The sequence below is a fragment of the Eptesicus fuscus genome, chromosome 16 (assembly GCF_027574615.1).
Source record: "Eptesicus fuscus isolate TK198812 chromosome 16, DD_ASM_mEF_20220401, whole genome shotgun sequence".
Taxonomy (NCBI): domain Eukaryota; kingdom Metazoa; phylum Chordata; class Mammalia; order Chiroptera; family Vespertilionidae; genus Eptesicus; species Eptesicus fuscus.
In genome coordinates this window covers 58,571,661-58,583,704 of record NC_072488.1, presented here as the reverse complement: position 1 = coordinate 58,583,704, position 12,044 = coordinate 58,571,661, and the positions used below count along the sequence as shown (strand labels likewise).

The 12,044-nt window shown below is 44.5% G+C and overlaps 1 protein-coding gene and 1 pseudogene across 1 annotated transcript; one reads left to right on the top strand and one right to left on the bottom strand.

Moving 5' to 3' along the window:
• Positions 1-1,199: 1,199 nt before the first annotated feature.
• On the bottom strand, positions 1,200-2,996 carry LOC103303583 (ribosome biogenesis regulatory protein homolog; annotated as a pseudogene).
• Positions 2,997-5,955: 2,959 nt separating this feature from the next.
• On the top strand, positions 5,956-7,591 carry ZNF892 (zinc finger protein 892). Its single transcript, XM_028137699.2, has one exon. The coding sequence runs from the start codon at positions 6,149-6,151 to the stop codon at positions 7,091-7,093; it is 945 nt and encodes a 314-aa protein (XP_027993500.2). The 5' UTR covers positions 5,956-6,148; the 3' UTR covers positions 7,094-7,591.
• Positions 7,592-12,044: the final 4,453 nt, after the last annotated feature.

The window sequence follows — 12,044 nt, the reverse complement described above, 5'->3', positions numbered from 1 at the left end:
TTTTTTCATACTGTTGAGCATTTTTACCATCATTACTCTGAACTCTGTTTCAGATAAATTTCTTATCTCTGCTACATTTATCTCTTCTTCTGGATTCTTTAGTTCTTTCATTGGGGATTGTTTTTTGTTTCCTCATTTTGGTTGTCTGGGTTTGTGACTATGTAGTAGGTAGATCTTCTATACCCTCAATCTCTAGTGCAGGACAGCGTTAAAGGCTACTTCTGACTAATTTGATCAGGCAAAGACTCAAAGCCTCCAGAGACTACCTCTGTCTACAGACTAATAGGATTCAGACCTGAATTGCTCCCAGGCAATTGTCCTTAGGTGTAGCGAGAGTTTTTTCAACAGGGTGGGATAGTTGCTTCTGCCTGGAGGCTAATTGTTACTTTTAATCTCTTAAGTTGCCTCAGGGCAAGGTGTGTTCCAATAGGGTGTGTTGACTGTCTTCCCCCCCAGGCAAGGCAGATGTCTATGTGGGAAAGATGTCCTCCACTGTGTGAGGGAATGACTCAGCCCAGGAAACTTGGGGTGTCTGCCTTCTGAGCTCTATCTCCTGAGTCCCCAGTCCTGGGTTCTGGTCTCACAGCTCCAGTCCACTTCATCCTCCCTCTGCCAAAGCACAAGATTGGTGGCTCCACAGGGAATTTTTGTGCATTGGCCTTACAAGAGGGTGCTTGAACTTTCAGCTGCCACTCCCTGGCAGACAGCACCCCACTGCTTTTCACAGCTAGATGTTATGTGGGTACCTTCCTCAGTTTGGTGATCTCTTCTGGGGAGCCCAGCTTTGAGACTAGATCCCAGAGTTCTCAGTGGCACCCCTTCACCCCCACAGCTGAGATATCTCTCTGGGACTTAAGTTGCTGTCTGTGGGTGCCCAGCCAGCCCTTTTGTGCCTCCGCCCCTCTTACGAGTCTCTTTGTGGTCTCCACCTTCAGTTCTTGGATATCAAGGTTCTCTTCTGTGAGTTTTCCATTGATTATTTAGGAAGTCTTTCTGTATTTCAGTTGTATTTCCAGCTTGTTCCTGGGAGCATGTCCATGCAGCATCCACCTATTCTGCCGCCATTTTTAATCCCTTACATACTATTTTGAGCGGTGGGCCGTCCTATTGCTTCAACCTCAAGCTCGATGAAGGCAGTGGCCACCTTCTTCTGCATCCCCTACAGGACTTAGACCTTAACATTTAGAATAGTTCTTGGTTTATAGGCAGGCAGGTTGGAGAGTGAACTTTCCTTCTTGGTGTTCCCCTCCTTTCCTCTTGCCACCCTAGCCAGGTAGCCCAGAATTCATCTTGCCTCCCAAGCCTCCTTGCCTCTCCCTCTCCTACCCCCCTGGGTGGGTGGACCCTACCTTCCTCTTGCCTCCAGGATCCTGCCCCTGCCCCCTTTCTCTTGCTCATTTTCCTCCTCTTGACCACTTCCTTCTGGTCCTCCTCTCTCATCTGCTTATAGGTGGCCCTCCTCACGTCCAGCTGAGGCTTTTTGCTGTTCATGACTCACAGCATCTCCAACTGGCTCTTTTTCTCCCCTGCAAAGTCCTTGAAAGGGGCTGAAACTTCCTCTTCTTGCCAGATCCTTGGGGCACCTTCTCTTTGGGAGGCTCTCCTGGAAGTGCCCCACAGAAGCAGTAGAGACCTTGGCCACTTGCAAGGCATGGCCCTTACTCTGGTGTCTGTCAGCCTGTGCATGTCAGCCTGTGCACGTGGGCTAAATTATGCAGCCAGTTCCGCTCGTTCTTGGCCACCTATTTCTTCTTAGCCTGAATCTACTTGGTGAACAGGTCCTACAGGGGGTCAGCATTGCTGGACACCTTGATCAGCCATTCCTTGGTGTTGTCGCGGGCATGCTGGTAGCCCCAGCAGCGCCACCATGGCCACTCACCTCACCTCACACCAGAGTGGTTTTTTTCTTGGGTCAGATGCCCTTGAGGCGTGCGAACTGCTGCCAGCTTGTAAGCTGCCATGGCCAGAGCACCAACTTCTTGTGCGGCAGGCAAGTGGTGGGCTCCGGCGGCCACACCACCAGTGCCTCCTCCATGAGCTCTGTGGTTGCTGAGCAGCTGCATGTTGTCCTGCACCAAGGCCCACAGTTCGCTCACCAAGGCCCGCAGTTCAGCCTCCGGGTGTGGGTCCCCACACTGCAGGCCCATGAAGGGCTTCCGGTCAGAGACCAGCAGGTTACCCAGGTGGAACTCCAGCTCCAGCTCCTGGTGCACTGTGATGCACTGCAGTTCACTAGCTCTGGAAGACAGATCCTGTTTGATACACTTCTGTTCCCCTCCCCACCTCTGTTCCCACACACACTTTCATAGAACACCCCATTTGAAACGTTTCTACTGATTCTTATTCAAGTGTTCCTTCCTTCCTTCAACTGTCTGACCAATACAGTGTTCTGCTATGTGTCAGGTACCAGGGCTGCTTCAGTGAGGGAAAACTGGCCTGGCCTCTGCTCTCCAGGCGCTACAGTGAACGAGACAGAGAGCTGATGATCAGAATGTCTCCTCAATGTGTGCATGATCTAAGAGAAGGGAAGGAACATGGTGCTACAACCCAGAGAGTCAGGGAAGGCTTCCCTGAGGGGTAACACCTGAGCTGAGATCTGAAGTGTGAGTGGGATTTGGAGAGCTGAAAGGATGCACAAGTGGAGAGCATTCAGGAACAGGAAATAGCATGTGGAAAGGTGGCCACCATGCAGCCCAGAGATTTCAGAAGGAGCAGTGTATTGAGGTTAGATGGTGGGAGGGAGTCAGACCCATCAGGGCGTCTATGATGCTAGCAATTCAGATATGTCAAAGACAAGTCATAGTGCTTCTTTTAAGTGGAAAGGTATGTACGTATAAGAAAAGACATAGTATATATAGGGTTCGGTACTATCTGCAGTTTCAGGCATCTGCTGGGGATCTTGGGACATGTTCTCCACAAATAAGGGGGACTATTATACACCAGAGAATCTTAGTGTTGGAAGGGATGTTAGAGGTCATTTTGTCTAACCTTCCCATCCTTCATGTCTTCCTGCTTCTGTCTGTCACTTTGAGTCCTTCCCAGAGACCTCTGGAAGGAGGTCCCTTGGTGAGCATGGATGTATTTGGTTTTTCAGGAGTCGCTCATGATCAGGGATATGGCTGAGGCTCTCACCCAGTGGGGACAGCTGAACCCTCCGCAGGGAGATGTGCCTGAGAAGCATAGGAATCTGGTCTTGCTAGGTAAGGATGGCTCCTCGGTCCCTGTGAATTTACTCAGTGCGATAGCTTTGCTTCCTCAGTTCCAAGGAACTAGGAGGTTCTTAGATTAACCAGTTAACTGCCATGATATTTTGAATTTAATTTGAAAAGGTCCGAGCCTTGTATCTATAGACACTTATGGCATAAAAATGGTTAAAAGAGTCTTAATTCCTGAAAGGCCTGAGACATGTAATTTCTGCTTTTTGTTTCTGGATATTTTTTTAACACCCCTAGAGTTAGAAATGGACTCCTTTTTACTGAATTTTCCCAGGTGGTAATAGCCTTCTTTTCTATTATCTGACCAGAGATATTAAGATGAAGTTCTAGTGAAAATACCTCTTAAGAAGTGGATGCTTATTCTTTTAATAGGGAGAGGTAGAAACAGGGACTCATTGTTCTGAATTCAAATAGACCCCGTATCAACCTTCCTGCCTCCTGAGCACTGGTGAGGGAGAAATCCAGAACCTGCCTCTCATATAAGTGTCTTTCCTAATGACCAAAGAGTTAATCCTGTGCTTTTTACCAGACTTCTTTACTTTCCCCATGAACAGGGCTTCCAATTTCCAAGCCTGATGTAATCTCTCAGTTGGAGTCTGGGGAGAAGCTGGAGAGAGAAGCCTCAAAAGCCACTAGTCCAGGTGAGTGAGTGTTGGAAACAGAGAACTTACAACCCTCATGGCCAGTGGGAAAAGCATCTTTGAAATGCTTGTGAAGGAGCCTTTCAGATTTTGCTAGACCATAGAAAAGTTGAAGTCCCTTTCTCCCGTGCCACACTTTACCCGCTGTGGATGATGATCTGTTATAAATTCATAATTTTATATTTTAGAAAGTAAGTACTTTCTACTCTTTTAAACCAGTCCCCCCCCCCCCAATAAGGTGAAATGAAAGTAGCATTTTAATGTATATTAATAATTTGCATGGGTGCACGGCTCTAAACCAGGTTTTTCATGTGTGTTATTTTACTTCTGAGGGTAATGTGACTTTTTGTCTAACAGCAATGGCTATAAATTGATCTCTGAGTTTTCCCTTGCCTTCTCTATCTAAGCAGAGGCAGCATAGCATATGGTTATGAGTTCAGACTTTGGACCCAGTTTTCCCAGATCCAAAGCCAAAATCTCAGCTACTCAAGCTTTGTGACCTGTAATAAGTTAATTATCCTCTTAGCTGGAAGTCCATTTGCCTGTAATCTGTATCTATCTATTTGTCCTTTAAAATCTCAGTCACTTCCCTAATTAGGATATGTGGTTGAGAACATTTGATCATATTGATTTATTGTATATATCATCATGGTTGGAATGGATAGTAAAGACTTTACACCTGGAAATGTTTAAACATTTTTAGCAGTGAAGCTTCCCCCCTCTCCCCGAAATTCTTACTAGAAAGCCTAGGATTTGGGGGCAGCAATCCTGACAGGTTGGGGACCAATATAAGCACATGGGGATTTGACCTCCCCCTCTCTACATGCTATTCATTTAAAAAAACAACTTAGTTTTAGTTTACTCTTTGCAGTTTGTTGGGTCTGGGGCAGTCAGAGAATGATCACTTGCTTCTGAATTACTAAGCTTTGTGATGATTTGAATTGTAGATATTTTTTAAAGTATATTTTTATTGATATTAGAGAGAGAGAAAGGGAGAGGGAGAGAGAAACATGGATGTGAAAGAGAAACATCAATTGGCTGCCTCCTGGATGGCCCCTACTGGGGATTGAGCCCACAACCCAGGCATGTGCCCTATGAGGAAAAAATTTTTAAAATGTATTTTTTATTGATTTCAGAGAGGAAGAGAGAGATAGAAATATCAGTGATGAGAGAATCATCGATTGGCTGCCTCCTGCATGCCCCCTACTGGGGATTGAGCCCACAAGCTGGGCATGCGTCCTTGACCGGAATTGAACCCGGGACCCTTCAGTTTGCAAGCCAGCGCTCTATTCACTGAGCCAAACTGGCTAGGGCCCCTACTGGGAATTGAACTGACGACCTTTTGGTGCATGGGATAACACTCAACCAACTGAGCCACACTGACCAGGGCGAATTTGTAGATCTTGACCACTTTGAATGCTAGTAACTAGAATATGTGTCTCATCTCAAGACAGTAGAATTAACATATTTTTGTGTGAGAGCAGTAGTTTTGGAAGGTTAGTCTGTTAGCATTGAGTGGGATATTTTGGAATGGGAAACGATTGGCAGAAGGAGATCAGCTAATGATGGTCATTCTCAGGGTGTGAAGTGATAATGCCATGGTGTGGTGCTGGCAATGGGCAGTCTCTGGGAAACTATATTTCTCTGATCCCAGCCCTGTTTCCCCGGACTCTGTTTTTCTTTTTTATCACCTCTGCTTAGTCTTGTTCCATTAGTTTTTCTCATTTCCTAGCCACTAGACAGAGGAATTGTGAATGCCTACTCACCCTCTCCCTCTATGCGGCTGTACTTCTTTGCCCGGTCATCTTTCTTTTCTCATGTTCTTTTATGATTGCAAGGCTGTTTGTGAGAGCTTTTAAGTTCATGTGTTCCCTGTAGCACTTTTTGATTGTTTTACTATTTTCCCACCACAGTAATTACCTTACTCTCAGTTTAGGAAATGATACATGTCCATTTTTGTTTCTGTTAGACTGGGAGATAAGACCAGAAGGCAAGGAGCTAACTCGAGAGCAGGATGTTTCTGAAGAAGAGTCAGCCCCTGGTGTGTTAATTGAAAGATTTCCAAAGGAAGGTGACAGTGGATGTGAGGATTCTCTAGAGAGTCAACAGGAAAACCACAAGAAACATTTAATACAAGAAGTTGTCACTCAGAAGAAACCTGGGGAGAGAAGTTACCAGTGTGATGAATTTGGAAGAAATTTTGGCCGGAGGTCATTACTTGTTCAACAGCAAGGAGAAAGACTACGTAACTGTGATTCATTGAAAAAGAACCTAAAACAAAATTCAGATCTAATGAGGCATAAGAGAATTTGTGCAGGGAAAAAACCCTGGAAGTGTAATGAGTGTGAGAAAGCCTTTAGTTACTACTCAGCTTTTGTTTTGCATCAGAGAATTCACACAGGAGAAAAGCCCTATGAGTGTAATGAGTGTGGCAAAGCCTTTAGCCAGAGCATACACCTTACTCTCCACCAGAGGATTCATACCGGAGAAAAGCCCTACAAATGTCACGAATGTGGGAAAGCCTTTAGTCATCGCTCAGCCCTTATTCGGCATCACATAATTCACACTGGAGAGAAACCCTATGAATGCAATGAATGTGGGAAGGCCTTTAATCAGAGCTCATATCTCACTCAACATCAGCGAATTCACACCGGAGAGAAACCTTATGAGTGTAATGAATGTGGGAAGGCCTTCAGCCAAAGCACATTTCTTACCCAGCATCAGGTCATTCACACTGGAGAGAAACCCTATAAGTGTAACGAATGTGGGAAAGCTTTTAGTGATCGTTCAGGCCTCATCCAGCACCAGAGAACTCATACTGGGGAAAGGCCTTATGAGTGTAATGAATGTGGGAAAGCCTTTGGCTACTGTTCAGCCCTGACTCAACATCAGAGAACTCACACAGGGGAGAAACCCTATAAATGCAATGATTGTGCCAAAGCCTTCAGTGACCGCTCAGCCCTCATCCGTCATCAAAGAACACACACTGGAGAGAAACCTTACAAGTGTAACGATTGTGGGAAAGCCTTCAGCCAGAGCTCATCTCTCACAAAGCACCAGAAAACTCACACTGGAGAAAAACCTTATATGTGTAAGGAATGTGGAAAAGCCTTCAGCCAGAGTTCATCCCTTTCTCAACATCAGAAAACTCATGCTGGAGGGAAAACCAAAGAATATGGAAAAGTCTTTAGTGAGCATTCAGCCTTTGTCCAGCAAAATAGAATTCATAATGGTTAAAGACTGTAAAATTTTTTCCTGGGTGTGACTAATCATTCTTGAGGGGGAAATTGTTGATTGAGATAACTACTTAGATGATTACTCACACCCAGGGAAAAATGAGACTTGTGAGTTAGCCAGTCACAAAGTTCCCATGAGGGCAGCTTCCCCTGAATCCACAGAACACTGGCCTGGCAGTTCACTTTTGCACTTTGTGTCTTTTAGACCTTGCTTATTTAGACATCTACTGAAAATCATGTTAATTACCAGGGTCAGACCTGTAGCCTAGAAAGGGGGAGTACAGAAGGGCCTTTGATGTTTTCTGTCTGTTTCAAGCTGAGTTACTTGACAATGTACTTATTTATGAAGATTTACCTTCATTGTATGTAGTTTGTACTTTAGACTTTTTCATACCATAGTAAAATTTAGTTGTAGGCCTGAACTGACACTGAATATTAGGTTGTGAAAATTTGAAAAGACTTTGAAATACTTGCCTTTCACCATTTGATTCTTGGGTAGAGGAAGATGACATGATATATATATATATATATATATATATATATATATATATATCTATATATATATCTATATATATATATATATGAATTGAAACTGAAGGTTATTGCTAGACATGTTTTGAGTGCTATGTTTTTAGTTTTCACATTTGACTAAGATGTATCTTTGTGTGGATTTCTTTGAATTTATCCTGTTTGCTGAGCTTGAATCTGTAGGTTTATGCCTTTTGCTAAATTGGGGGAATTTTCAGTTATCATTTCTTTGAATACATTTTCGGCCTCCATTCCCACACCTTCTCTCCTTCCAGGATGCTGAAACAAATGTTAGGTCTTTGCTTGTAATATCACAGGTTCCTGAAACTCTGTTCATTGTTTTTCACTATATGTTTATCATAATCTGCTCAGGCTGTCATTAAAATAAAATGCCATAGACTGGGTGGTTCAAACAACAGAAATTTATTCCTCAGAATTATGGAGGCTGGAAGTCCAAGATCAAGGTGTCGGCTTCGGTCTCTGGTGCTGGATCTCTTCCTGGCTTTCTTGCCTGCTGTATCCTCGAATGGCCTTTCCTTGGTGTATGCCTGTGGAAAGAGGCAAGATCTCTCTTCCTTATCTTTAAAGGCCACCAGTCCTATCAGATTAGGACCCTAACCTTATGACCTCATTTAACCTTAATTACCTCTAAAAAGTCCTTCCTCTGAATACTGTCACATTTGGAATTAGCATTCAACATAGGAATTTGGGAGGGACACAATTCATAGAATTTGCCCTTGGCCCCCAAAATTCATGTTCTTCTCACATGCCAAATACATTCATTTCATCCCAACAACTCTCAAAGTCTTAACTTATGCTAGCAACAACTCTAATGTCCACAGTTTCACCTACATATCACGTAAAGCAGGTATGGGTAAAACTCAAGGTATATTTCATCCTGAGGCAGATTTGTCTCCAGCTGTGAACTTGTGAAACCTGACCAATGGTGGGGCAGGCACAGGACAGATGTTGCACTCTAAAAGAGGAAGGGAGGGAGGGAGGGAGGGAGGGGTAAGTCCAAGCAAGTCCAAGTCCCAGTGGGGCAATTCCATCAGATCTTGATGCCTTACCTTCCAGATTCACTGAAGCAGGGGTTCCACCTTCACAATCCTCTGCTTCAGCGGTCCTGCCACTGAGACTGGTCTGGGCAGTCCTACCCCCCAAAGCTTCAGTGTTTGGCCATGTGGCCTGTTGACACTTCAGGGTCATCCCCACCTGTTGGAACTGAAGAGGTAGCCTGATGGTCTCTGAATCTATTCAGTCATTCTCTCCTTTCCTTGCAGCATAGGGCACGTTTGCAGCTCTGCTATCTGGTCCTGTAGGATCTAAGAAGTCTGACAGCCTGCCTTCATCTTGTCTAGTGTTTTCTGTCCCCTTTAGTACCAACTGGCAGTGTTTCTGATGGTTTAATCCCATCTCTATTCCTGGCTTCTGCTGAGATGGCTGATTAAACCCATGAGTCACACCCATGATCTCTATCAAATGGCCCTTCAGCCAGAGCTGAACAAACTTTCTCATTTTGCAATGGGGATAGACAGAATTTTCCAAATCTCCAAGTTCTTTTTCCTTAGCAATCGTTTCTTCAATTCATCTCTCTCCTCTCACATTTTGCTATAAACAATGAGGTAGACCCAAGATGTATCTTTAATATTTTGCCTACAAATCTCTGCTGAATACCCAGTTTCATTGCTCCCAAGTTCTCTCTTCCACAAAACAGTGGAACACTGTTTAGCCAAGGCTGCTGCCACTTTACAATGCGAATTGCCTTTCTTCTTGTTTCCATTTCTGTCTGACACCTCATCAGAATGGCCTTTGATGTCTGTATTCTAGCATACAACTTAAAACCCTTCCAGCCTCCACCCGTTACCCAGTTCCAAAGCTACTTTCACATGGTTAGGTATTTGGTATAGCAGCACCCAAATCTGCCTTAGTCTTGTTGGGCTGTCATACTACAGACTGGGGGCTCAAACAACAGACATGTATTTCTCACAGCTCTGGAGACTGGAAGTCTTTGAGAGCAAGGTACCAGCTGATTTGGTTTTGGTGTGTTCCTGGCTTGCACACAGCCACCCTCCTACTGTGCCCTCACAGCCCTTTCTCAGGACATGTGTGTAGAGAGAGATCGAGCTCTCTTTTCTTAGAGGACACCAACCCTCTCAGATTAGGACCCACAGTTATGAACTTTTAAAATCTTAATTACTTTCTGCCGAAACCGGTTTGGCTCAGTGGGTAGAGCGTCAGCCTGCGGACTCAAGGGTCCCAGGTTCAATTCCGGTCAAGGGCATGTTACCTTGGTTGCGGGCACATCCCCAGTAAGGGGTGTGCAGGAGGCAGCTGGTCGATGTTTCTCTCTCATCGATGTTTCTAACTCTCTATCCCTCTCTCTTCCTCTCTGTAAAAAAATCAATAAAATATATAAAAAAATAAATAAATAAAATCTTAATTACTTTCTAAAAGCCCCATCTCTAAATATAGTCACATTAGGAGAAGGAGGGAACCCAAGTCAGTCCATAGCAATTTAAAAAATATATATTTTATTGATTTTTTTATAGAGAGGAAGGGAGAGGGAGAGAGTCAGAAACATCGATGAAAGAGAAACATCAATCAGCTGCCTCCTGCACACCCCCTACTGGGGACGTGCCCGAAACCAAGATACATGCCCTTGACTGGAGTCAAACCTGGGACCCTTGAGTCCACAGGCCGACACTCTATCCACTGAGCCAAACCGGTCAGGGCCATAGCAATTTTTTTCTTGTTCTGGTTGGGTGTTTTTTATTATTCTATCTCCAAGTTCACGGGTTCTTTCCTCTGTCCCTTCCATTCTGCTGGTGAGCCCATCACTAACTTTTGTTATTATACTTTTCAGTCCCATTTGGTTCTTTATTCTGTTTCTTTGCCGACACTTTCTGTTTTTAAATTTGTGACAAGCATGTTTGTAATTGCTTACTGGGGTATTTTTATGGTAGCTGTTTTAATCTAACAGGTCATTCTAACATCTGGGTCAACTCAGTGTTGGCATCTGTGGATTGTCTTCTCATTCAAGATGAGTGATTTTCAGTTGAAATCCGGACATTTTGGGCATTATGTTAGAAGACTATACTATTTAAATCTTCTATTTGGGCTGGCCTCTGCCACTGCCCTGGAGGATAAAGTGTTGGAAGTTGGTGTTGGAAGTCCATCATTGGCCTCTACTACTAGAGTATTTGGGTAGGAGTATGAGTTACAGCTCCCCACTAAGGCTCCACTGATACCACCTAGCTGGGAGGGGCAGGAGTGTCTCATTAGTGCTCCCCACATGTCCTCCACTGACACCATGTGCTAGCGTTGGGTGGGGAGTGACCTTATGAATTGCTGAGAGTCCTGACCCTCCAATGTCCAAAACAGTAAGGAGGGAGAGATGTCTGGTTTCTGGGTAGGGTTAGAAGCCTTGGTCTCCCCATATGGTTTCCATTGATACTGCTGGAGTGGGATGGGAGTTTTTTGTTTGTTTGTTTTAAATCCTGTCTCCTCACTTGACCTTCTTTGACTCTACTCCAGGGTGGGGATTACAGCCTGGTGAGAGTGGAAGTGTAGGCACCCCACTTGGCCTTTGTTGGTGTGGATAGGGCTGAAGTTTTCTCCTATGATCGTTGGCTGGAGGAGAGTGGTTATTGTCCAAAAATTTTGTCTTGTGAGTTTACTCCTTTCTTAGTCCTTTGGCTGAAAAGAGAAGACTTCTCTTGGACCTTTTTTGGTCTGTATCTGTGGCATTTCTGGGTTGCCAGCTTCCTCAGAACCCAGCCTGGGAGAGATGAGGCAAGAGGAAAACTCAAGGGACTCGGTGCTGTCATTCTTCAGGTCCCTGGCCCCCAGTAGCCTGTATCCTCAGAACTTCTTACACTGTTTTATATATGGTGTCCAGGGTTTTAGCTGTGCTTAGAGGAAGAGGGAAGAGTACTCCTCCCCTTTCCCATGATGTCCTTCCTTTTGACACGGAAGTGATATGTCAGGTTGTGTCAGAGGTTGTGGTATACCTAGGTTGTTGTAACCAGTCAGGATTAACTAACAAGAGGGATGCTTACTTGTTCCCCAGAGAGGAGCTGCGAAGTTGGTAGATAGAAACCACCAGGCTTCAAGCTTCATCCAGCTTTGAACAAACTATAGTTTTTAAGTGGGGAGAACACCAGTGTTATTTATTTTATTTTGTTATTATTATTTTTAATCTCACTCGAGGACATTTTTCTATTGAAAAACAATTTTTTTTAAGCGAGAGTGAAAGGGAGGGAGAGAGACAGGGAACGAAACATCAATATGAGAGAGAGATATTAATTGGTTGCCTCCTGCATGCCTGCAACTGACTGGATTCGAACCTGGGACCCTTCAGTTCATGGGCCGATGCACTATCCACTGAGCCAAACCAGGGAGGATACCAGTGTTATTTTTTT